The sequence below is a fragment of the Pongo pygmaeus genome, chromosome 14 (genome assembly GCF_028885625.2).
Source record: "Pongo pygmaeus isolate AG05252 chromosome 14, NHGRI_mPonPyg2-v2.0_pri, whole genome shotgun sequence".
In the NCBI taxonomy this organism is placed as follows: domain Eukaryota; kingdom Metazoa; phylum Chordata; class Mammalia; order Primates; family Hominidae; genus Pongo; species Pongo pygmaeus.
The window spans coordinates 31,358,194-31,381,838 of record NC_072387.2 but is presented as its reverse complement, the minus strand read 5'-3'; the positions used below and the strand labels follow the sequence as shown (position 1 = coordinate 31,381,838).

General features: G+C 40.8%; 1 protein-coding gene and 1 pseudogene across 1 annotated transcript in view; both read right to left on the bottom strand.

Moving 5' to 3' along the window:
- LOC129011222 (uncharacterized) overlaps nt 1-23,181 on the bottom strand; it is a 53,273-nt gene extending 30,092 nt beyond the window's left edge. Inside the window, exons 1-4 of the mRNA XM_063650646.1 lie at nt 21,646-23,181; nt 20,667-20,768; nt 14,156-14,299; nt 11,644-11,726 (exon numbers count right to left, since the gene is read on the bottom strand). Coding sequence (XP_063506716.1) covers nt 11,644-11,726; nt 14,156-14,299; nt 20,667-20,700 — 261 coding nt within the window. The 5' untranslated portion in view covers nt 20,701-20,768; nt 21,646-23,181. The remainder of the gene's footprint in view (nt 1-11,643; nt 11,727-14,155; nt 14,300-20,666; nt 20,769-21,645) is intronic.
- LOC129011220 (steroid hormone receptor ERR1-like) lies at nt 21,654-22,903 on the bottom strand (annotated as a pseudogene).
- Nucleotides 23,182-23,645: the final 464 nt, after the last annotated feature.

Sequence of the window (23,645 nt, the reverse complement as noted above, 5' to 3'; positions counted from 1 at the left end):
ACCCAATTAAATCTCTTTATTATTATTATTATTTTTTTTTTTTTGAGACAAAGTCTAGCTCTGTCACCCAGGCTGCAGTGCAGTGGCGTAATCTCAGCTCATTGCAACCTCAACCTCCCAGGTTCAAGCGATCCTCCCACCCCAGCCTCTCAAGTAGCTGTGACTACAGGCGTGTGCCACCACACCCAACTAACTTTTGTATTTTTAGTAGAGGTGGGGTTTTGCCATGTTGGCCAGTCTGGTCTCGAACTCTTGACCTCAGGTGATCTGTCGGCTTTAGCTTTCCAAGGCACTGGGATTACAGTCATGAGCCACTGCGCCCAGCCTATATCTCTTTATTATTTTTATTACTAATCTGTGTTTCATTAAAGTTTTAAAACATCTTACTCAAAATCTTCTTGCATATATTTTATTAAGATTTTATTTATTTATATTTTTGATGCTACTGTAAATGTTAACTTTTTATAAATTATATTTTTACATGTTTGTTGCTAGCATATAGAAATGCAACTGCAAAAGTGCCAAATAAATTCTGTTAATTCTTATGATTTAGCCATAGATTCTTTTGTTTTCTGTGTAATAGTCTCTAATAACAGGTTTGTTTCTTTCTTCCTTTATTAGCTGTCTACTGGTGCATAATGAATAACCTCACACTTAGTGGCTTAAAACATGCACTTATTTTCTCAAGAGTCTCCTGCTCAGGGTCTCCCAAGGCTGTAATCAAGGTGACAGCCAGACTGTGGTCCTTTTTAAAACTTAGCATCCTCTTCTAAGCTCAGGTGGTTGTTGGCAGGATTCAGTTATCTGAAGCCGTAGGATGGAGGTCCCTGCCTTGTTCTGGCTGTCAGCTGGGGGTTTTCCATCAGCTCCTAGTGGTCCCCAAGGTTTCTTGCCAGGTGGCTCATTCACAGGCCTTCTTACAACATGATAGCGCACTCTAGTCCGCTAACAAGCAGTCTTCTGTAACATAACATAATCACAAGAGTAACTATTCCATTACTTTTGCCATATAACATGAACCAATCAAAGGAGTGACTACCCCCATCACCTTAGCCATATTCTGTTGTTGGAAGCATGTCTCAGGTCTCATCCACACTCAAAGAGAGGTTGTGATTTACTTGGGGTTACTATAGGGTGGATTTCCAATCCTAATCACTTTTTTTCTTGCTATACTGCACAGGCTAGGCCCCCAGTACAATGCTGAAATCATGATAGTGATTATCCTGCTCTTATTTATCATCTTAAAGAAAATCATTTAGTACTTCAGCATAAAGTAAGATATTTGCTGTAAGCTTTTTGTAAATGCCACTTATCAGGTTTAAAAAGTTCTCTTCTACTCCAAGTTTTCTAAGATTTATTTTTTTTTAAATTATAAATGGCTGCCAAGGTTTACCAAACTTTTTTTTCTGCATCTTTTGAGATAATGTGTGATCTTCTTCCTCCATTGTTAAATTGCCCTGACATTGTGGAACAAACTCAACTTGATAATATTTCTAGTCATTGCTGAATTTGCTTTACTATCTTGCTTTGGATTTTTCAAATTTGTCTCCATGATTGAGATTAATTGGGGAGTGCTTCCTCTTTTTCTATGTTTTGGAATAATTTATATAAGATTGGAATTATTTTTTTCCTGAATGTTCAGTAGAACATTCATGAAAACTTCTCTGAGTTTAGGATTTGTTTTCTGGGAAGATTTTAAAATCCCAATCAAATTTCTTTAATGATTATTCAGTTTTTCCTTTAAAATTATTTTGATAACATAGTTTTGAGTAATTTGCCCATGAAATTTTCCAATTTGTTGCCATGAAATTGTTCATAATAGCTTCTTTAAAAATAAATCTCTTAATCTTTACCACATCAATAGTTATTCACATTTTAAATTTTTTTTAGATACAGGTCTTGCTCTGTCACTCAGGATGGAATACAGTGGCATGATCATAGCTCACTGCAGCCTCCAATTCCTGGGCTTAGGCAATCCTTCCATTTCCCTCCCAAGTCACTGGGATTACAGATGTGAGCAACTCTCACAGTTTCTGAGAGTCTCCTGCTGAGGGTCTCACAAGGCTGTAATCAAGGTGACAGCCATACTGTGGTCCTTTTTAAAACTTAGCTTTTTAAAAAAATAAATCTGGACAGAAATTTATTAGTTTTTTTAAATGAATTAGTGTTTGACTTTATGGATCCTATTATACTATTTCCATTAATTTCTGCCTTTACCTTAGACATTTCATTCTATTTCCCTTTAATATTTACTCTGACTTATTAAATCTCCTAATCACCCCATCTCAGTTTTCTCTGTTTATATTGTGTAAATATTCCATTTCTAATGTGAAGCTAGTAGGATGTTCCTTTTTGGGAGGTAATGGGGGTTCATCTTGGCCTCATAAAAGTGTAAAAATCAAAACCAAATAAGCATATATTTCATGTAGGCCAGGCATGGTGGCTCATGCCTGTAATCCCAACACTTTGAGGGGCTGAGCAGGACAATAGCTTGAGCCCAGGAGTTCAAGACCAGCCTGGGCAACACGGTGAGACCCTGTCTCTACAAATAAAAACATTAGCTAGGCATGGTGGTGTGAGCCTGTGGTCCCAGCTACATGGGAGGCTGAGGTGGGAGGATCACTTGAGCCCAGGAGGTCAAGGCAGCAGTGAGCTATGTGCCACTGTACTCTAGCCTGGGCAAGACTCTGTCTCAAAAAAACAAAACAAAACAAAACAAAAACACTTGTTGCTTTTCTCGTATCTTAGGATTATAAACTTACTTCATTGATTTTCAGTCTTTCTTTTTCTTTTTTTTTTTTAAATTAAGACAGAGTCTTGCTCTGTCACCCAGGCTGGAGTGCAGTGGCATGATCTCAGCTCACTGCAACCTCCACCTTCTGGGCTCCAGCGATCGTCCCACCTCCCAAGTAGCTGGGACTACAGGAGTGTGCCACCACACCTGGCTAATTTTTGTAATTTTTAGTAGAGACAAGGTTTCACCACATTGGCCAGGCTGGTCTCGAACTCCTGACCTCAGGTGATCTGCCTGCCTCAACCTCCCAAAGTGCTGGGATTACAGGCATGAGCCACCACACCCAGCCTCTTTTTTTGTTTTTTTAAGACAGAGAGTTTCACTCTTGTCTTCTAGGCTAGAGTGCGATAGGCCATCTAGGCTCACTGCAACCTCTGCACCCAGGTTCAAGTGATCTCCTGCCTCAGGCCCCTGTGTAGCTGAGACTACAAGCACCTGCCAGCACTCCGGCTAATTTTTGTATTTTTAGTAGAGACAGGGTTTCACCATGTTGGTCAGGCTGTCTCGAACTCCTGACCTCAGGTGATCCACCTCCCTTGGCCTCCCAAAGTGCTGGGATTACAGGTGTAAGCCACCACGCCTGGCCACTAATGAATATTTTCATAAATAATCGCAACCATCAAGAATACCATACAAATTATATTTTTAAATATATAAATGAAACAAGATGGAATTGTGAAAAACGTTCAGGCAGCTGACAAGAAGCCAAGAGGCCAGGCGCCATGGCTCACACCTATAATCCCAGCACTTTGGGAGGCTGAGACAGGAGGATTGCTTGAGCCCAGGAGTTCAAGACCAGACTGGGCAATATGGCAAAACCCTGTCTCTATAAAATATACAAAATTTATCTAGGTGTGATGGCAATGCCCATAGTCCCGGCTACTTGAAAGGCTGAAGTGGGAGGATCACCTGAGCCTGGGAGAGCGAGGCTGTAGTGAGCTGTGATCACACCACCGCACTCCAGCCTGGGTGAACGGTGAGAACCTGTCTCAAAAAACAAAAAAAAGCCAAGAAAAGACAGAGAAATGAGAAGTAGAGAAAATGAATAGAAAATAATACTTTAAATGTAAATAATCTAAGTATACCAATTAAAAGACAGAGACTGGTACAGTGGATATAAAAACATGAACCAACTATATGCTGTTCATAAGAAATTCACCTTAAACACAACATAGGTAGATTGAAAGTAAAAAGGATGGTTAATGTTATCTTGGTAACATTATATTTTTTTCAAAAGTATAATTGGCTATATGAATATAAGATAATGTAGATCAACAGTCTTTTTAACTTAGAATGCTCCAGGAGGGCAGAATGAATAGATCCTTCCTGAATGAATCAATGAATGAATGACAGCCAAGTGGTACTGGCACATATGATGCAAAGGAAAAAAAGAGAGCAATAAAGAGGATATACTATATACAAAAATAAGTTCTAAATAGATTAAATAGAAAAAGGCTATGGAGCTATGTACAAATTAAATCTCTATTCATTAAAAACATTCTAAACATTGTAAGTTATCATATTAAAAAATAAGCAGCCAGGCCAGGCACGGTGGCTCATGCCTGTAATTCCAGGAATTTGGGAGGCCAAGACAGGTAGACTGCTTGAGCCCAGCAGTTCAAGACCAGCCTGGGCAACCTGACAAAACCCCATCTCTACCAAATATATAAAAAAAATTAATCGGGCATGGTGGCATGCGCCTGTCACCCCAGCTATCATACTTAAGAGGCTGAGGTGACAGGATCATCTACGCCTGGACTTCAAGGCTGTGGTGAACTGTGATTGTGCTACTGCAGTCCAGCCCAGGTGATAGAGTGAGACTCTGTCTCAAAAACAAAAAGCAAAACACACACATGCACACTCACACACACACACACACACACGATAGGCAGCAAGGACTTAAACTGTGGCAAATTGAATCCGTGCTTAAATCTCTGCTCCCTTGTAACACCTACCAAATGGCCAGACAAGAGGAAAAAGTACAAAAGCACAAAGATGAAAAGAAAAAGAACAGACAAGAGATGGGAGTAAAACTGTAAAAGATGAAAAGTGCACAAATGAGTAGTAACTGACTTAGCAGAGGAGAAGATACTAAAACTATCTGTAAAAGGGGAAGACAAGAAGCAAAAAGGCTTCAAAAAGCCTTAAGAAGAGAGGAATCAGGTACCATTGAAGTTATGAGTGGGGATAAGGAACAAAAAACAGGAGGATTAATTGAAAATAGGTTTAGGGAACAGTTAGGTCTCCCGTGTCCCATCTCCCACATGTACCTCTAGATGTGTATCCTCCTCCATTCCTGAAGAAGACGGGCAGTTTACTTTTTGGAGAAATTAAAATGGAAAGAGGAAATAAGTTGTTGGATTTATAAGAGGAGAATTAAGTGAAAGTCTTTATGCTGAATGGTGAGACAGCCCCCTCACCCCAATCCTTTTCCCCCACCCAGTTCTCAGCACGCAGCCAAAGCCTATAGCCTCAAGTCAGGTGGTTGGAAGAGCTCTCATTGGAGAAACTCAGTGAGAAAAATTATAAATAGGGTGTCACAGAAGTCCCTACATGAAGAGATTCCTTCCCGATTCCTCTTAAATGAAGCTACCAGTTAACTAGTCCCGTCCATTCATGCATCTAACAAACAGCTTTTCATGGCCTTCTTCTCAAGTATTAATAAACATTCAAAGAACAGTAGGTATTTTAAGAAAGTGTCTAACATAAGTGACAGACTCCTTGGCAGGAACTCATACCTATCTCTCAAAATCTACTCTTGCTTTTTATCTTGGTAAATGAATTAAAAATCTGTCCATGGGCAGGGGATGGTGGCTCATGTCTGTAATCTCAGCACTTTGGGAGGCTGAGGCAGGAGGATAGTTTGAAGCCTGGAGTTTAAGACCAGCCTGAGCAACAAAGTGAGACCTCGTCTCTACAGAACATTTAAAAAGTAGCCAGGTGTTGTGGCATGCACCTGTAGTCTTAGTACCTGAAAGGCTGGGGGAAGGAGGATCAATCGCTTGAGCCCAGGAGTTTGAGGCTGCAATAAGCTGTGATCACACCACTGCACTCCAGCCTGGAAGACAGAGTGACACCACACCTCTTAAAAGAAAAAAAAACCTGTGCACAGTTGTTCAGCAACATTACATTTCCCAGCCCCTATTGGGTTAGGCATGGGCATATGTTTAAATTATCACCAGCAGAACCTAAACAGAGGTGGTGTGTGACATTTATAGCCCAGAGCCTTCAAGAGAGTGAAACTGGGCCAGGCACAGTAGCTCACTCCTGTAATCCCAACACTTTGGGGAAAAAAATATAATACTAAAAAGAACAACAACAAAGCATTTAGTTAGTTTGTTTTTGTTTTTGTTTTTGTTTTTTTGAGAGGGAGTTTCACTCTCATTGCCCAGGCTGGAGTGCAATAGCACAATCTCGGCTCACTGCAACCTCTGCCTCCTGGGTTCAAGCAATTATCCTGCCTCAGCCTCGCAGCTAGCTGGGATTACAGGCATGCACCACCACACCCGGCGAATTTTTGTATTTTTAGTAGAGATGGGGTTTCGACATGTTGGCCAGGCTGGTCTTGAGCTCCTGACCTCAGGTGATCCACTCGTCTCAGCCTCCCAAAGTGCTGGGACTACAGGCATGAGCCACCACACCCAGCCCAACGAAGCATGTGGAAGAAACAAAAAACCCAATGGAGAGGTTGTAAGATAATAGTTAAGGAATGTCCCCAGAGCATAGAACAACAGGAGAAAAACAAACAAAAAAAAAAATGGGAGGCTGAAATTATCAAATAAAACAAGAAAATTTAGCCAGAATCGAAAAATGAAGTTACTTAAAATTACCTAATAATGCCTAGAACAATGATTGTAAACAAATAAAATCCCTTACCAAGGATAGCTCTCCCGAAACTTATTAATATTACGAAGAGAAGATGCTAAAAGTTACCAAAAAAAAAAAAAAAAAGAGACAGATCACATACAATGAATGTAGGATAAGAATGGAAAAAAATGGCAAAAGCATTCTCGACAACATAAGACAGTGGCGTAGCCAGGAACATGGCTCACTCCTATTATCCCAACATTCTGGGAGGCTAAGGTGGGTGGATTGCTTGAGTCCAGGAGTTCAAGACCAGCCTGGGCAACATAGAGAAATCCTATCCCTAATAAAAATATAAAAAATTAGCCAGGCATGGTGGCGAGTGCCTGTATGGGAGGCCGAGGTGGGAGAATCACCTGAACCTGGGAGGTCGAGCCTACAGTGAGCCGAGAACGCACCACCACACCCCAGCCTGGACAACCAGAGTGAGACTCTGTCTCAAAAAAAAAAAAAAAAAAAAAGGCCAGGCACAGTGGCTCACGTCTGTAATTCCAGCTACTTGGGAGGATGAGGCAGGAGAATCACTTGAACCTGAGAGGTGAGGGTTGCAGTGAGCTGAGATCGTGCCACTGCACTCCAGCCTGGGTGACAGAGCAAGAAAGACAATGGAGCAAAGGCTTAATGTGAAATAAAACTATTTCCAATCTTGAATTTTATCCTCAAGTAAACCATTAAAAAAGTAACAAGGCAGAGGAAAGATGTTTTTATAGATCAAGGATCTCAAAGCATGTGCTCCAACAAAATGATAGAGAAGAAAATGTGTGGTCCAAAAAGAAAGGGTATCCAACATAGAAGAGATGAAAGTCCCAGGAGGAGGGCAAAATGATAGGAAGACAGTTGTGCCAGAAAACCTAGGTATAGATGACAGCTACAGACAGAGAGCTCCTGGTACCCATGGATCAAAAATGAAATTAACAGGTAATCCAATATTTTTGTGCATGTGAATTTGAAAGGCTATATGAAATATAGGAAAAACAAATAGGAAAAAAAATAAAGCAACTGTTAACTTTGGGTGGGAACACGGGAACAGGAAAGAAAATATACTCAGCCAGGTGCAGTGGCTCACGCCTGTAATCCCAGCATTTTGGGAGGCCAAGGCGGGTAGATCACAAGGTCAAGAGTTCGAGACCAGCCTGGCAAAGATGGTAAAACCCCATCTCTACTAAAAATACAAAAATTAGCTGGGCATAGTGGTGGGCGCCTATAATCCCAGCTACTTGGGAGGCTGAGGCAGGAGAATTGCTTGAACCTGGGAGGTGGAGGTTGCAGTGAGCCAAGATCGTGCCACTACACTCTAGCCTGGGTGACAGAGCAGACTCTGTCTCAAAAAAAAAAAAAAAAAAAAGAAAAAAAAGAAAAGAAAAGAAAGAAAAAAAGAATATATACTCATAGAATATTTTTTGTCTTACCATTAAACAATTTTGCAGGCTGGGCACACTGGCTCACACCTGTAATCCCAGCACTTTGGGAGGCCAAGGTGGGAAGATCATTTGAGCCCAGAAGTTTGAGGCCAGCCTGGGCAACATAGTGACACCTCGTCTCCAAAAAAAAAAAAAAAAAAAAAAAGAAAGAAAGAAAAAAAAAAACGTGCCTGTGGTCCTCCTTACTAGAAAGGATGACATGGGAAGAGCACTTGAGCCCAGGAATTCAAGGCTGCAGTGAGCCATGATCCTGCCACTGCACTCCAGCCCAGGTGACAGAGTGAGACTCTGTCTCAAAAAACACCAAAAAACAAAACAAAAAAACACCCACACATTTGTCCATAGTCATATTAGTATAAACAATGAATACAGGTCTAACAAAAAATTGTGATGTATCTATATTGGAAGGATGAGGAGAAGATATACACACTAGATGATATCTAAAATAGATAGAAGCATATAATTTAGAAATATAAAAAGTAAAATACATCTAAAAGATTAAAAGACGTTGGCTCTGAGAACAGGCCTAATAGGTGATAAAAAGAACTGCTTCATAAGCCTTGTGCTTTATATTATCACCTTTTATATTAAACCAAATGCTTACTATGATTTTTAAAGTCAAATTATTTTAAAAGAAGGCAAAGAGACAGACTGGGAAACATATTTCCAACACATGTAAGAGTTTAAGAATTAAAGCCTATAATATATTGAGTTCCTGCAAACACATAACAAAGATCCCAACAGAAAGTCAAAGGACATAAAAAGATAAGTCAAAGAGGAAGTACAAATAGCCAATAAACATATGAAAAGACGTGTAATCTGGTTATCAATCAGCAAAATGCAAATGAAAACACCATTGATATCAGTTTTTATCCAGAACATTGAAAGATTAACAATATCCAGTATTAGACTGTGAAGAAACAGGATTTTTACATAATTGGTTGGAGTGGGTCAACTGGCTATCATTTCAGAAGAGAATTTGTAAGTATTTATGGCAATTTAAAATACACCTATTCTTTGACCCTTCTAGGAATTGAAACTATTCAAACATGTACACAAGAACATGTGTAAATTAAAAGAAATTATGGTCTGTGTTCATAACAATGGGACATATAGAACTATAAAATGAATAAGGTCTATCTCTATGTACTGACAAGGAAATGCTTTCAAGACATACTGATAAGTAATAAATATACGTATATATACATATATATATATATATATATATATATATATACTCACACTGCAGGACAATATACGTATAGTATGGTCCCATGGAAGTCAAATAAAACAGCAGATAAATGTGTAACTGCCATTTAATGTGGATTGAGAGAACATATATCAAACTATCAACAATGGTTATTTCAGAAAAAAAGAAGAGAAATGAGGGGTAAAGTATGATATTCTTTTACACCATTTGACTTTTTTGCAAGTAAACTTTCATTATTATTTATATAATTTAAAATATGTTTAATAAACCAAAGAAGCACAATACAGTAAAGAAAACATAAGAGATAGTAAAACATTAAACATAAGAAGGAAATTCTATATGATGCACAATCAAATAAGGTGACAGGTTAATTATGTCTAATTCTGCTTTAAATATTGAATACTTTTAAAATATGGTACAACAAATAAAGGGTGAATTGCAGTTAATAGCAATGACCAGTTCTTTTTGAGAAGGGCATAGTAGAGCACTGAACCAAATTCAGTCATTTTCACTTTGAATTGTTGTTTCCACTTCTATGTATTATCAAAACTATTATTCTTTTTCTGTCAGTACTTTAAGGCTCTTGTTCACAGGCCATAATCTCATCTAAAACAGCAAACAGATCCTGCTACCTTTCAGTTAGCACATGCCTAATAATCTTTACACTTCCCCTAATTTTCTCCACACTATACTTGCCCAAATAACAGAGCCCTTCTTTAGGGTTTTATGGTAACTTGAACTTATCTCACTGTTCTTCTTGCCTCATATTACAGCATATATTCCAGATATCATAGAGGATATGTAAGAAGTGAAAAGGTTTAAACCAACTAAAGAATAGAAACAAAAGTGTGATTAACACCATCCTGACCTTCTTTTGCCACTGAAGCCTCTAAATTGAGAGTTACTCTAGGAAAGCATATCAAAAATAGCCTTAGACTAGCCATATGCAGAAGATTGAAATTGGACCCCCACCTTTGACCATATACAAAAATCAACTCAAGATGGATTAAAGGGTTAAATGTGAAACCTAAAACTATAAAAACCCTGAAGAAGATCTAGGAAATACCATTCTAGACAACAGCCCAGGCAAAGACTTCATGACAAAGTCAAAATGCAACTGTAGGCCAGGTGCGGTGACTTACTCCTGTAATCCCAGCACTTTGGGAGGCCAAGGCAGGCAAATCACCTGAGATCAGGAGTTCAAGACCAGCCTGGCCAACATGGCAAAACCCTGTCTATATGAAAAATACAAAAAAAATTAGCTGGGCATGGTGGCGGGCACCTGTATCCCAGCTACTTGGGAGGCTGAGGCAGGAGAATCACTTAAGCCCAGGAGGCAGAGGTTTCAGTGAGCTGAGATCGCCCCACTGCACTCCCCTCTACAAAAAGAGCAAAAACTCTGTCTCAAAAAAAAAAAAAAAAGCAACTGTAATAAAAATAAAAATTGACAAGTGCGATCTAATAAAACTAATGAGCTTCTGCACAACAAAAGAAATTTCAATAAACAGACAACCTACAGAATGAGAGAAAATATCTGCAAACTATGCAACCAACAAAGGTCTAATATCCAGAATCTATAACTCAAACAACTGAAGAAGCAAAAACAATCAACCCTATTAAAAAATGGGCAAAGGACATGAACAGATGCTTCTCAAAAGAAGACATACACATGGCCCGCAAACATATGAAAAATGCTCAATGTCATGAATCATCTGGGAAATACAAATCAAAACCACAATGAGATACCACCTCACACCAGTCTGAATGACTATTATTAAAAAATCGAAAACAACAGATGCTGGTGAGGTTGCAGAAGAAGGGGAATGCTTACACACTGTTGGTGGAAATGTAAATCAGTTCAGCCACTGTGGAAAGCAGTCTGGAGATTTCTCAAAGAACTTAAAACAGGACTACCATTTGACCCAGCAACCCCATTACTGGGTATATGCCCACATGAATATAAATTATTCTATCATAAAGATACATGCATATGTATGTTCACTGCAGCACTATTCACAATCACAAAGACATGGAATCAATCTAGGTGCCCATGAATGGTGGATTGGATAAGGAAAATGGGGGACATATACACCATGGAATACTATGCAGCTACAAAAATAATGAGATAATGGCCTTTGCTGCAACAGGGATGGAGCTGGAGGCCATTATCTTAAGTGAATTAATGCAGAAACAGAAAACCAAATACTGCATGTCCTCACTTATAAGTGGGAGCTAAACACGGAGTATATACAGACACAAAGAAGGGAACAACAGGCACTGGGGCCTATTTGAGGGTGGAGGGTGGGAGGAGAATGAATATTGGGAAACTACCTATCAGGTATTATGCTGATTACCTGGGTGACAAAATTATCTGTACACCAAACTCCCATGACACTCAAGTTACCCATGTAACAAACTTGCACATGTACCCCTGAACCTAAAAGTCAGAAATAAAAAAAAGGAAGAAAACAAAAATTAGAGACACAAATAAATGAGAGTTTTAAAAAGAAGACATAAATTAAAAAGTGAAAATTTAGCTATTTAGAAATTAAATTTTCTCAGAAACCAGGTCAAATTTAAGATAAATTCCATTGGAGTTTGATCACCCATGATTTTGATGCTCTTAAGTGTTTCACTGCTGATGACAATATACGAGGAGTTTGTGCTTTCCCAGCACCCTGTTTGGTGGTTCCCGGATAATACATACTATCCTTGTTAATATTCTAAGATTTAAAATGTTCCAGTATAAAGTAAAATTTTGAAAAATAAAATTTTACTGTATACAACAGAAAATAGTTACAGAAGCAAACCCCCTCACAATGTTGTTGCTGTAGAAACAGGGATGATGATGGTGATGATGCTTTACTGGTTAACCTCACTTACTCCTGACACCAATCTCATACAATAAGTCCTATTATTATTATTCCCATCATTTTAGAGATGAAGGAAGTGAGGCTTGGAGAGATCAATTCTGTAACTCACTCAGGATCTTCAACTTCTAACCACTATGCTTCACTGACTCTCCTGAGTAAAGTCACATTATTATACCTCAATACTGTTTTTTTTTCTTTCTTCCTTTTTTATTTATTTATTTATTTTTTTCTTGAGACGGAGTTTCACTCTGTCGCCCTGGCTAGAGTGCAGTGGCGCAATCTTGGCTGCAACCTCTGCCTCCTGGGTTCAAGTGATTCTCCTGCCTCAGCCTCCCAAGTAACTAGGATTACAGGCACGAGCCACCGTGCCCGGCCTAATACTGGGTTTTCAAATCAAGTTTTTAACCATGAGGACTTGGAACATCCAAGTTTCTTCAAATAATGAAATCCAAACATGTTGTAAGAGTAGACCAAATCTTTCCTTAATATTGGATATTATTTTACAGAAGAGGAAACTAAGGCCCAGGTGCTTAAATAATTTCCTCAAAGGCAAACGGCCAATAATGGACAGAACTGGTACTCAGGTTGGTACAACTTAAAAAGGCGTTGGTCTTTTTACCTTACCCTGGTAACTTCCAGAACACAGAACCATCCTTTAAGCAATACATACGTTATGTAATACATGAAACACGGTATGCTGTATTATTGCAGGTACAATATGAATATACAGGCCGGGTATGGTGGTTCACGCCTGTAATCCCAGCACTTTGGGAGGCCAAGGCAGGCGGATTACCTGAGGTCAGGAATTTGAGACCAGCCTGGCCAACACTGCGAAACCCCATCTCTACTAAAAATACAAAAATTAGCTGGGTGTGGTGACGCACGCCTGTGATCCCAGCTACTCGGCTGGGGGATGAGAATTGCTTGAACCCGGGAGGTAGAGATTGCAGTGAGCCGAGATCGCGCCACTGCACTCCAGCCTGGGCGACAGAGAGAGAATCCCTCTCAAAAAACAAAAACAAAAATATGAATATACAAAACATTAAGAATTTGCTAAAAGAATCTGTAAGTTTCTAAAGTTTTCCTATAAAAAGCAACACTTTATATTAATTATATTATTTACATATAAGACTAAATATTTCTGATATTTAAGCTTCTGTTCCACCTATTAATCCAACAAATTAAAGATTATCAAAAATTAAGATATTACAATGAAACCACAACATTATGAAGGTTAAAATATGGACTACATTTTCCTAAGACTTATTCAGGCTCTTCCAACTTCTAGCTAATCTTACCCTAAAAGTAAATCAATCTTTTCTAATTCAAAATACTTCTATAAATTCAATTAAAATGTTTAACTGATGACAACATGGGTATCATAAAAAATAAATAGCATAGTAATACTGTTTTCCTTTTGATTTAGGAAGAGGTAACATCTCCACCAACTACCCAGTGAAGTAGATGCTATTCTGTTGCCAGTTCAAAGCATCTATATTATGCTGGCAAAGATTTCCAAAGCCTACTAATGTTTTTGCTTTGAGTGGCTCATACAAGTTCCCTGCACCTCATTAATGCACTGGTTTTATGACTAAAGGACACCAGCATGAGACTTTAGGAGTTGTAATGTTCTCCAAAATTGAAGTATAATCTCATACCCCTTATTTAATATATAGAAGATTCACCAAGTAATATCCTGTTGAGCGATTAGAAAACTGCAATCATTTGCAGTTCTCAGTCCTTTTATGTCATAGAAATTCATGACGCATTTTTGCCATATAGTTTTACTTCTTCATTTTCCTTATCAAGCATCTAAAAATAAGTGAAATTCTAACATCTTTTTAAAAAATCTTGTCAGATTTCTTTTAGGACACCATGAAGATATCTACAAAGTGTTTTGAAATTCATGTAAGTATCTACACTCTGAAACTGAATATCTGGCAGAAATAATTTCAATCAATAAATTTTATAACCCCCTGAAATTAACACTTACCTGCTTCATTGTTAACGGGGGACTCCCACAGTTTCCCCTCTTTTGTCCACGGGATCAGCTCTTCAAACCCATTCTGAAGGGGTTGTTCATTGACTGTGGCTAACTGCTTAGCAAATTCCACATCCCAAAGTGAAGGTGATGTGTCTGTATAACAAAGACATTTTAAGTAAGAACAACTCAATGTAAATATCTTTCTTAAAAAAGTTATAACCAATCCTGAATTGATCATGTATTTTTCAGACCTTGACACTCATAATTAAATAGTATATAATAAAAAGTTACTAAGAGATAACTGCAAAAATTATATTAAAAATTGTAACTACAATAATGGCAAGCTTAACTTTTGTTTTACAACAATGCCAGGTAATCACTGCCCCCCCTACTGGAAACAAAAAAATAAATTTGTATTTTGTTTCAGGGTATTTTTATGAATGTGAATGTTTGTTGTACAATATGTGACTCTGGTTTTTAAAGTCTAGCCTGTTTATCTTATTTTTAGTCTATCAAAATTAGTCACTAATGTACTACTGTTAACAACCAAAAAAGTTAAATTAACAGAATGACGATAAAACTGCTAATGAATACTGAGTACTTCCTCTGTGCTTAAATGCTTTTTATGCATTAGTGCATGTCATCCTCACAACCAACCCTATGAGTAACGTATTATCATGTTGGCTAATTACCACCATCATATTACATGTTTCAATAACTTATTTACTTTTGAAACTTCAGATCATCTTTGGAGAATGAGCCATATTCCCACCAGTTACTGCTGCTGGGAATGTAAAATGGTACAATCACCTTGGAAAACAGTTTGGTGGCTTCTTAAAAAGTTAAAAATATATCTATTATTCAACATAGGCATTTCATTCCTGGATACTCACTCAAGAGATAATACATGCCCACACAAAGATTTGTACACAAAAGTTAATGGCAGCTTTCTTTGTAATAGCCAAATGTGGATTGTAATCTGGGAAACAACCCAAATGTCCACTAACAGGTGAATAAGTACAAAAATGTGATACATTCATACAATTGTATACTACTCAGTAATAAAATGTGTTACTAGTACATGTAACAGCATGGATGAATCTCAAATCATTATGCTGAGTGAAAGAAGCCAGATGCAAAGGAGTAGTACATACTGTGTGATTTCAGTTACATGCAATTCTAAAAGATACAAACTAATCTACTGTAACAGTAGATCAATGGTTGCCTGCATACTGTGTGTGTGTGTGTGTGTGTGTGTATTGCAAATGGACACAAGAAAACTTTGGAAGGTCATGAAAATGTTCAAAATTATAACTGGCAGTATCATGGGTGTATATATTTGTCAAAACTAGTCAAGTTATATACTTTAAATATGTGCAGTTTGTTGCACACAAATTATACCTTAATAAAGTTGTAAAAAGAAAATGAATAACAATATCTATCCCTTGGCTACCTTTTTCCCTATATTTTTATTCTTTAGTTATTTTTACCAACATTTTTGATCTTTCTTATTTTTTTCTGTGTGATCTCACTTTTTAAAATAAATGAGGATCGGCCGGGCGTGGTGGCTCACGCCTGTAATCCCAGCACTTTGGGAGGCTGAGGCAGGTGGATCACAAGGTCAGGAGATCGAGACCATCCTGGCTAACACAGTGAAACCTCGTCTCTACTAAAAATACAAAAAATTAGCTGGGTGTTGTGGCGGGGGCCTGTAGTCCCAGCTACTCGGGAGGCTGAGGCAGGAGAATGGCATGAACCCAGGAGGCGGAGCTTGCAGTGAGCCAAGATCACGCCACTGCACTCCAACCTAGGCGACAGAGCAAGATTCTGTCTCAAAAAATAAATAAATAAATAAATAAATAAATAAATAAATAAATAAAATAAAATAAAATAAATGAGGATTGTATGGTTTGGTAATATACTTTTTTCACTGAATGCTTGCATCAGTATCCCATTTTATATATATATATATATCTCACAATCCCCTACTGTTGAATATTTTGATCATTTATATTTTCTCTTTTAAATACTATAATGACAAATAACCTTGTAGTTACACTTTTGTGCCTATCTGTAATATGTCCTTAGAACAAATTCCTAGGAACACAATTTCTGGGTTAGAGGCATAGATTCATATGATCTATCCTCCAGCTTACCTCTTTACTCACTCTTGCCAAGCCCACTAAAGCATATCAACAAGTAGCTCATTTACTCTTCTAACTGTGTAAGCCTTATTTTATCTGTTTTGCTTTTCTGAATCTGTTTCTGAGCCTTCATGTGCAGAAATGTGTCTAACCACACACTGACTGCTAGATTTTAAGTATTTTGGCCTAGATCATCTGATACTGGGAAACAATCAGTTGTTAGCCTTAACTAGCCACATTTACAGAGCAATCACACCACTAAAAAAACTTAATTGTCTCAGTTATCTTTTACTTGGTGGTCACTGACTGATCTATGCCTTTTCCACCATCATTAGGATCATCACTATATTTTTACACTTGCTAATAGTTGCAAGCATTTATTAAATATGTACTATGTTCCAGGCACCTCAAGCATTTATTAAATATATACTATGTTCCAAGCACTATGCCTGACACTTTCTCAGATTACCTCATTTAATCCTTGAGATGTATGTACTAGCCCTCATTTTATAGGTGGGGAAAGGTTAGTGTGGCAGAACCTGAATTTGAATCCAGTTCTACACAACACCAACACTCTTTCTATTAAGCTATACTGCCTGTCGACTCTAGGATAACCAGTAGGGCCTATGACTATATCCTCTGTAGCAGTGGTAAGAACTTAGTGTGGAACAAGACATGGGAATCATGGAACAGAATAACTCACTCAATCAGTCAATTAAAAAAAATTACTGAATGCCAACTATATTTCCAGCATTATTTGATGTGGTGAGAAAACAACAGTGAACAATTGCTAAATTTACATTTCCACATTTTGCTATTCTTGTACTTAATTGGGAACAAAAACCATTCTTTAGACTCATGCAAGTATAGCATATTCAAACAGTACCTTCATTAGAGTAAATTATTACATAAACTTGTGTGCTATTTTCCTCACTAGAGGAAATACTAGAGTATAATCATTTGATACTGTTTGATAGAATACATAAAACTTCAGTGCTTCCTTGCCAACTAACTTCAGTTTTAGAAATAAGATTTTTTTATTTTAAAAAGTAAGCTGGCTCCTTCAAGAATCTCAAGAATCTTCAAGCATCTCTTTTGGCTGGACAACAGCAGCTGCCCTGACAACAACAAATTTCTTTCTTTTTTTTTTTTTTTTGTGGGGCGGGACGGAGTTTTGCTGGTTGCCCAGGCTGGAGTGTAATGGTGCAATTTTGGCTCACTGCAACCTCCACCTCCCAGGTTCAAGTGATTCTCCTGCCTCAGCCTCTCAAGTAGCTGGGAGGCTACAGGCGCCCGCCACTATGCACAGCGAATTTTTGTATTTTTAATAGAGACGGGGTTTCACCATGTTGGTCAAGCTGGTCTTGAACTCCTGACCTCAGGTAATCCACCTACCTCAGCCTCCCAAAGTGCTGGGAATACAGGCGTGAACCACTGCGCCCAGCCAACAAACTCCTTTCCGATGCATGCTTAACCATTTGAGCTGGGGAGAGGCGAGTCATTGTCCCTATGCATTTTGCACTTACTTCCTTTTTATCATACGCAAGAGAATGCAGTTTTCGCATTCCCTTCGTAACAAGAAGGGGGTTGTTCTTTCAGCTTCACTTTCAGTTGAAATGAACAAACACTGAATTAACTTCTTTCCTCTATAGATGTATATTTTATAGTACAATTTGTTCAAAAAAAGAATTTAAGATTTAAGATAACTAGTTCCTATGATCTGTAAGCCACATGAGTAGGTGCTACATGAATGAGATACAGCCCCTAATGGTATATTAAATAGGGGGAAAATCAAAAGTTTGTATAAGTAACTGGTAGAAAGATTAAATGAGCCCTTGGAGGCCAGCCTAGGAACTTATCTATCATGTACAACATTCTTTCCCCCCCCCCCACTTTGAGTTGGAATCTCACTCTGTTGCTAAGGATGGAGTGTTATGGCATAATCGTGGCTCACTGCAGCCTCAAATTCTGGGCTCCAGTGATCCTGCCACCTCAACCTCCCAAGTCGCTAGGATTACAGGCATGTACCACCATGCCTGGATAATTTTTTTCTACTTTTTAGAGAAAGGGGCTCACTATGTTGCTCAGGCTGGTCTTGAACTCCTAGTCACAAGCCATCCTGTTGTCTCAGCCTCCCAAGTCCATACACAACATTATTTCTACAAGATCCAAAAAACTAACTTCTATTCTTTAGAAATGTTCATCACTTATATGCTGGAGACAATTTGTATTGAGTTTCTTCATTGATTTTACTAGTAAACCAAATTTAATGTCAAGCAAGAGGACACTCTTATTTCTCTTTTAGACTTAAAATGGCAAATTTCTTACCCAAAGAAAACACTACAAGTCTGTTAAATATATTCCTTGAATGTTCTTCCCATCTACTGAACAACCACTAAGTCACTTCAGTAAGTTTTTTTTATAAATGCTATCTCCTCTTCTAGGCAGTAAGCTGCCTAAGGGCAGGAACCAGTATATCTTTATGTAATAGCATAGAGATACACTGTAAATGGTAGTTGATTATTAATGTTCTAACCCAAATTAGTAGCTAATCTGAACCTCTGGATTCGGTAATTGGTAGTACTTACCTCCCACTGTCTCACAGAATGCAAAACTTCATGGGGGAAACCTGACCAAAACTAGCAATATTGACAACTGTAGTGTGATGTGTCCCCCACCAGGTTACTTAAGAGTGTATGTGTGTTGCTTGGATCCTGAAGGCTAGGCAGGGAGCCAAGGCCCTGGTGCCCAGCTGAGGAGCAGGGATCCCTGAGAACCCAAACATCCCAGGGCATACCTGAGAACATGTCAAAGAAAACACTGTCATCGTGCACACAGAGTAAGCAAACAGTCAGAACATTAGCTGAAAGGCAGCTTAGAGATGGGAGGCAGGGTGACTCTAGAGCTGCTCAGGAATGTCCAGTATGTAAGTCCTAGTAAACTCATATATTCATCAAGTTGGACTTGCCCAAATTATTCTTTGGTCTCTCGATGCCTTCCCAGTTTGGGGGGATGTTACAGTCCCAACCACCACATTCGTAAGCAGGATCCAGGCCAATGACATGCTGGAATATTAAAATATTCAACTATTATACTGTCAGAACACTAAGGAAGGACATCTTGGAAAGATGGAATGTTTCTCCACCTGAGAAATAGTGTTATTCTTTCTTTTTTCAAGTTTAATTTTTAATTTATTAGAACCCAGTAAATGATGATTTTTAAAAGCAGAGTTTCTACCAAATTAACACTTAATTCAGGGCAAAAATACACTTAAAAAACCTAAATCTTAAGGCAGAAGTAAAACACTATAAAAACAGTGTGTCTAATACAGACTGTAAAATGTCAGATTTTTAAGAGATTCACATAGTATTTTATAGCACTAAAATATTAATACAGTCAGAAATATTTTCAGTTGGTCCAAGATTTCTGTTTATAAAATGTCTAGACTGCTAATTGAAGAAGTGTTGCTGTATAAGTAATAGCTACAATCCAACCAACCAAGTGATTGTTTTTATGACAAAAGAACTAAGGTAGGTAACTACATGGTTTCTATTTGTAAAGCTTCTGCAGTATTAAATATAAAGTATTACTAAGGGCATTTTTTGATTCATCTCCCTACCCTAATGCCCCCAGAATGTACACCACTTCCCTTTCACTCTATTTTTAAAATTCTGTGAACCGCCATACCTATTCACTGTGGGCCTGACCCTATAAAGGCATGAATTGTTTACTTTCATATGGTGGAAGAACAATTTTGGTAAACTACTACGTCTTTTTCTAGTCATTGAGCAATTTCAAACAGAAGTCTTAAGAATTGTTGCACCACGACAAGTGAACAACCTGTTTCTTTACCACTATTGAGTTTGAATTTTGTCTGGAATCTGTTAGAGTTGTCGATATTGCTAATTTTGGTCAGGTTTCTCCCATGAAATATTGCATTCCGTGAGACAGTGGGAAAACACATTTCATGTTTATGTGCAATTAACAGTAGCCCTTCTGAAAAACAGGGTTAACATTCTTACATTTCCCCTTGTGATCAAAACCTTTTGTTTTTAGGGAGCAGGATAAGATTTAAAAGTGCTTTAAATCAGAAAACAAGAATTAGCTAGCTTACACATTCCCACTGAATAGTGTCAAAAAAGATAAATGCATTTAAAATAAGTTGTAAGTCCAACAAATATAAGCTTGATGGGTTCTTAACTAACATATTAAGTAATTACAAAGATTCATTTTTTTTACAAACTTTTAAGCTATTTTAATAAAATGGCTAAAGACCTCACTATACTTCTATTTATCTGTGCATTAATAAAAACCTGTTAAAATTCCTTATTTAGCACTTCTGAAAAAGTCTAGTCAAATAAGATCACTAAAATTACCAGAAAAGCTTTGAAATACTGATTGCAGATTCATTTCAAAGTAGATTTAATGCCTTTCAGGATCTGGTGTTTAAATCATGAATGTCTTCACCGACTTCAACTCTGAAAATATAAAAATTTTAGTCAGTGCTGGCTATAGTTAAACAATACTGGTATTACTTGAAAAAATAAAAACAAAAAATATATTGTCAATCATGCATTCCACATTTTTTTTTTTTTGAGCTTGATAGTATATATATTTTTTCTCATTAAAGGTTCAAAACCAAAAGCGGTTTCTCTTTGCAGCAAATATACATTAAAATAGAGTCTCTGTACAGCCAAGGGCTCTGGGCTCTGGCTGCCCCATATCCCTGCACCTCCCTGGCCAAACCCAAAAATATAGTGTTACTGCTCTGCAGGGCATAGAGGCAGTGCTCTCCTACCCCCGAGGAGGCTGGGTGGGAGCTGATGGGGAAGCCCTGGCCACCCCAGGGGTCCAGGAGCTGGAGCCTGCTTGGAGTTATTGCTTCAAGGGGGGGCACTAATGCCCAATGCAAATGATGAGAGGAGGAGCAAAGGGGGCATGGGCCTTTGCTCTCCAAGTCCCACTCTGCTCTGAAGAGGGGGTAGGATTAAGCAGCAGCAAAAGCATCACCCACTGGGAGACTGTGGCCTGCATCTCCTTCCCTCCCTGAGATAGGCTTCTGCCTCCCACACATCCCCTGCAGCCCCCTATGGCTTCCGCAAGGCCCCCTACACTCTGGGGGCACGCTATGGCTTGCAAGGGGCAGCACTGTGCCCAGAGCCTGGACACACGTTCCCAGCTTCTGAAACCCCCTAGGAGGAGGGAGGGGAGGGTATGGGGCCTGCTCCCAGGGGCTGATGGCATTGCCCTGGCCCTGCCAGCAGGCTGTGGCACTGCCCAGACCCTAAATCCACCCCAGCCCTTGGGGCTGACCCCATGCTAGGCAGGTCCTGCCAGAACCCCCACCAGTCCCACCCCTTGCCTCAGTCCATCATGGCCTCGAGCATCTCCAAGAACAGCTTGTGCATGGGCACCTTGCCCTCCAGCTTCACCCCATAGAAATGGGCCAGCACTTTGCCCGCTGTCTGGAGGAGGAGCGGTAGCGTGAGCAGCAGCCTGCCTGGTCGCCGCCGCTCAGTACCCCCTCCGGTGCCAGCCCAGCCAGCTTCGTACTCCAGCAGGGCCTCGTGCGGAGCTTCTGGCAGCTGCTCCACAGCCTCGGCATCTTCGATGTGCACAGAGTCTGAATCGGCAAGGGCCAGGGCCTTCAGTAGAACGTACTCCCCTCGCTCCAGCCGCAGGGCCTGCAGCCGCCGCACCAGTTGCAGCAGGGCAAACCCCCGTTCCCCTAGGCCGGCTGCCTGTGCCCCCTCTTCATCCAGGACTCAGTCCTCAGCGAAGGCCAGCTCATCCTGCAGTGGCAGTGAGCGCTGGGCCAAGGCCGGCACCAGCACCTCCATCCACACGCTCTGCAGTACTGACATCTGGTCAGACAGCGACAGCGATGAGAAGCCTGGGATGCTCTTGGCCCAGCTGATGGTGACCACGATCTCTCAGTCAAAGAGGTCACAGAGGGTAGCCACGGCTGTAAGGTGCCCATCAGGGCCCACGAGGTCGGGCATGGCATAGAGCTTCTCAGGCTCAACCACCAGCAGATGAGACACCAGTGCATTCACTGGGCCTGTCTTCCGGGGGCCTCCAGCGACTGCCAGGGGCCCAGCTAGGAAGGGGCACGGGAAGGGCAGCGGGTCCACCTCTGGCACCGCTTGTATTTTTGCCGCGCACCCGGGGCGCGGTCCAGGCGCACTCCCGCAGGCTCTTGGTGAAGCGGCAGGCCTGACAGGCCTTGCGTCTCCGCTTGGTGATCTCACACTCGTTGGAGGCCGGACAGCTGTACTTGATGCTTCCCTGGATGGTCCTCTTGAAGAAGGCTTTGCAGTCCTCACAGGATGACACACCGTTGTGATAGCCGGAGGCCACATCCCCACAGACCAGGCAGAGGCGCTTGGGCAGGGAGCTGAGCACCAGCTTCCCACCGCCCTGCTCGCCAGGCCCAGCCCCCTCCCCATCCTCCTCTTCCTTGTGGCCTGGGAGGCAGTGGGTGGGAGCTGGACCAGGGGCCAGGGTCACAGGAGGCTCGGGTCTCCGTCTCCGAGGAACCCTCTGGACTGTCAGGCCTGGCCGGCTCTGCCATGACGTACAGAGGCTCAATGCCCAAAACCCGGCTGGACATGGCGCTGGTCACCTGACACGCGGCTGCCCTCCTGCCACAGCATGCCGATCCCAGGCACACGGCGGGGGCCGCCCGCTCCACCTCCTCGCGACCGGCCTGCAGGTCCACTCTTACACTTCCGCTGTCGCAGAGACCGCCACCTCCGGGGCGCCGCACCCCGCCCCGAACCTGCGCACATCTTTGGGAAGTTGCCTAAGGTTGCTAGGCCTCCCCCCAGCCCCGACGCCAGCGGGAGACGCTACCGGGTTATCAGGAAGTGAGTGGGAGGAGCCAAGGAAGAGGAAGTTCTCCCCGCCGTTGCGATGACCTTTGACCCAGAGAGGAGGGTGGCCCCAGGCCCCTTCGAGCGCCCCCACGTGGTCTTCAGAGCCCCTTCCCTGACACAGAGCCCTCCGCGTCTTCCACCAAGGCCAGCCCCACGGACTTCGGCAAGGGCGGGATTGAACCCTGCCCAGGGGCGGGCTGGATCGGAGGCCCAACCCTGACCCGGGCCAGGACCCGCAGCCAGAGCCAGATCCTGCCCCAGGCCAGCCCACCAGGACTCGGACGCCGGATCCCGCCTGAACCCTGACCAGTCCGGCCCTCGACTGGGTCCCGACCGTGGCCCAGACTGGCCCCAGAGCCGGACCCCGCCTGCAGCCTGCCCCGCCTGCCTCCCTGCCGCCGCATTACACAATTTCAAGAACTAAGTGACAGGGCGCGGTGGCAGAAAGTAGGATATACCAATATCTAACGGTAGCTT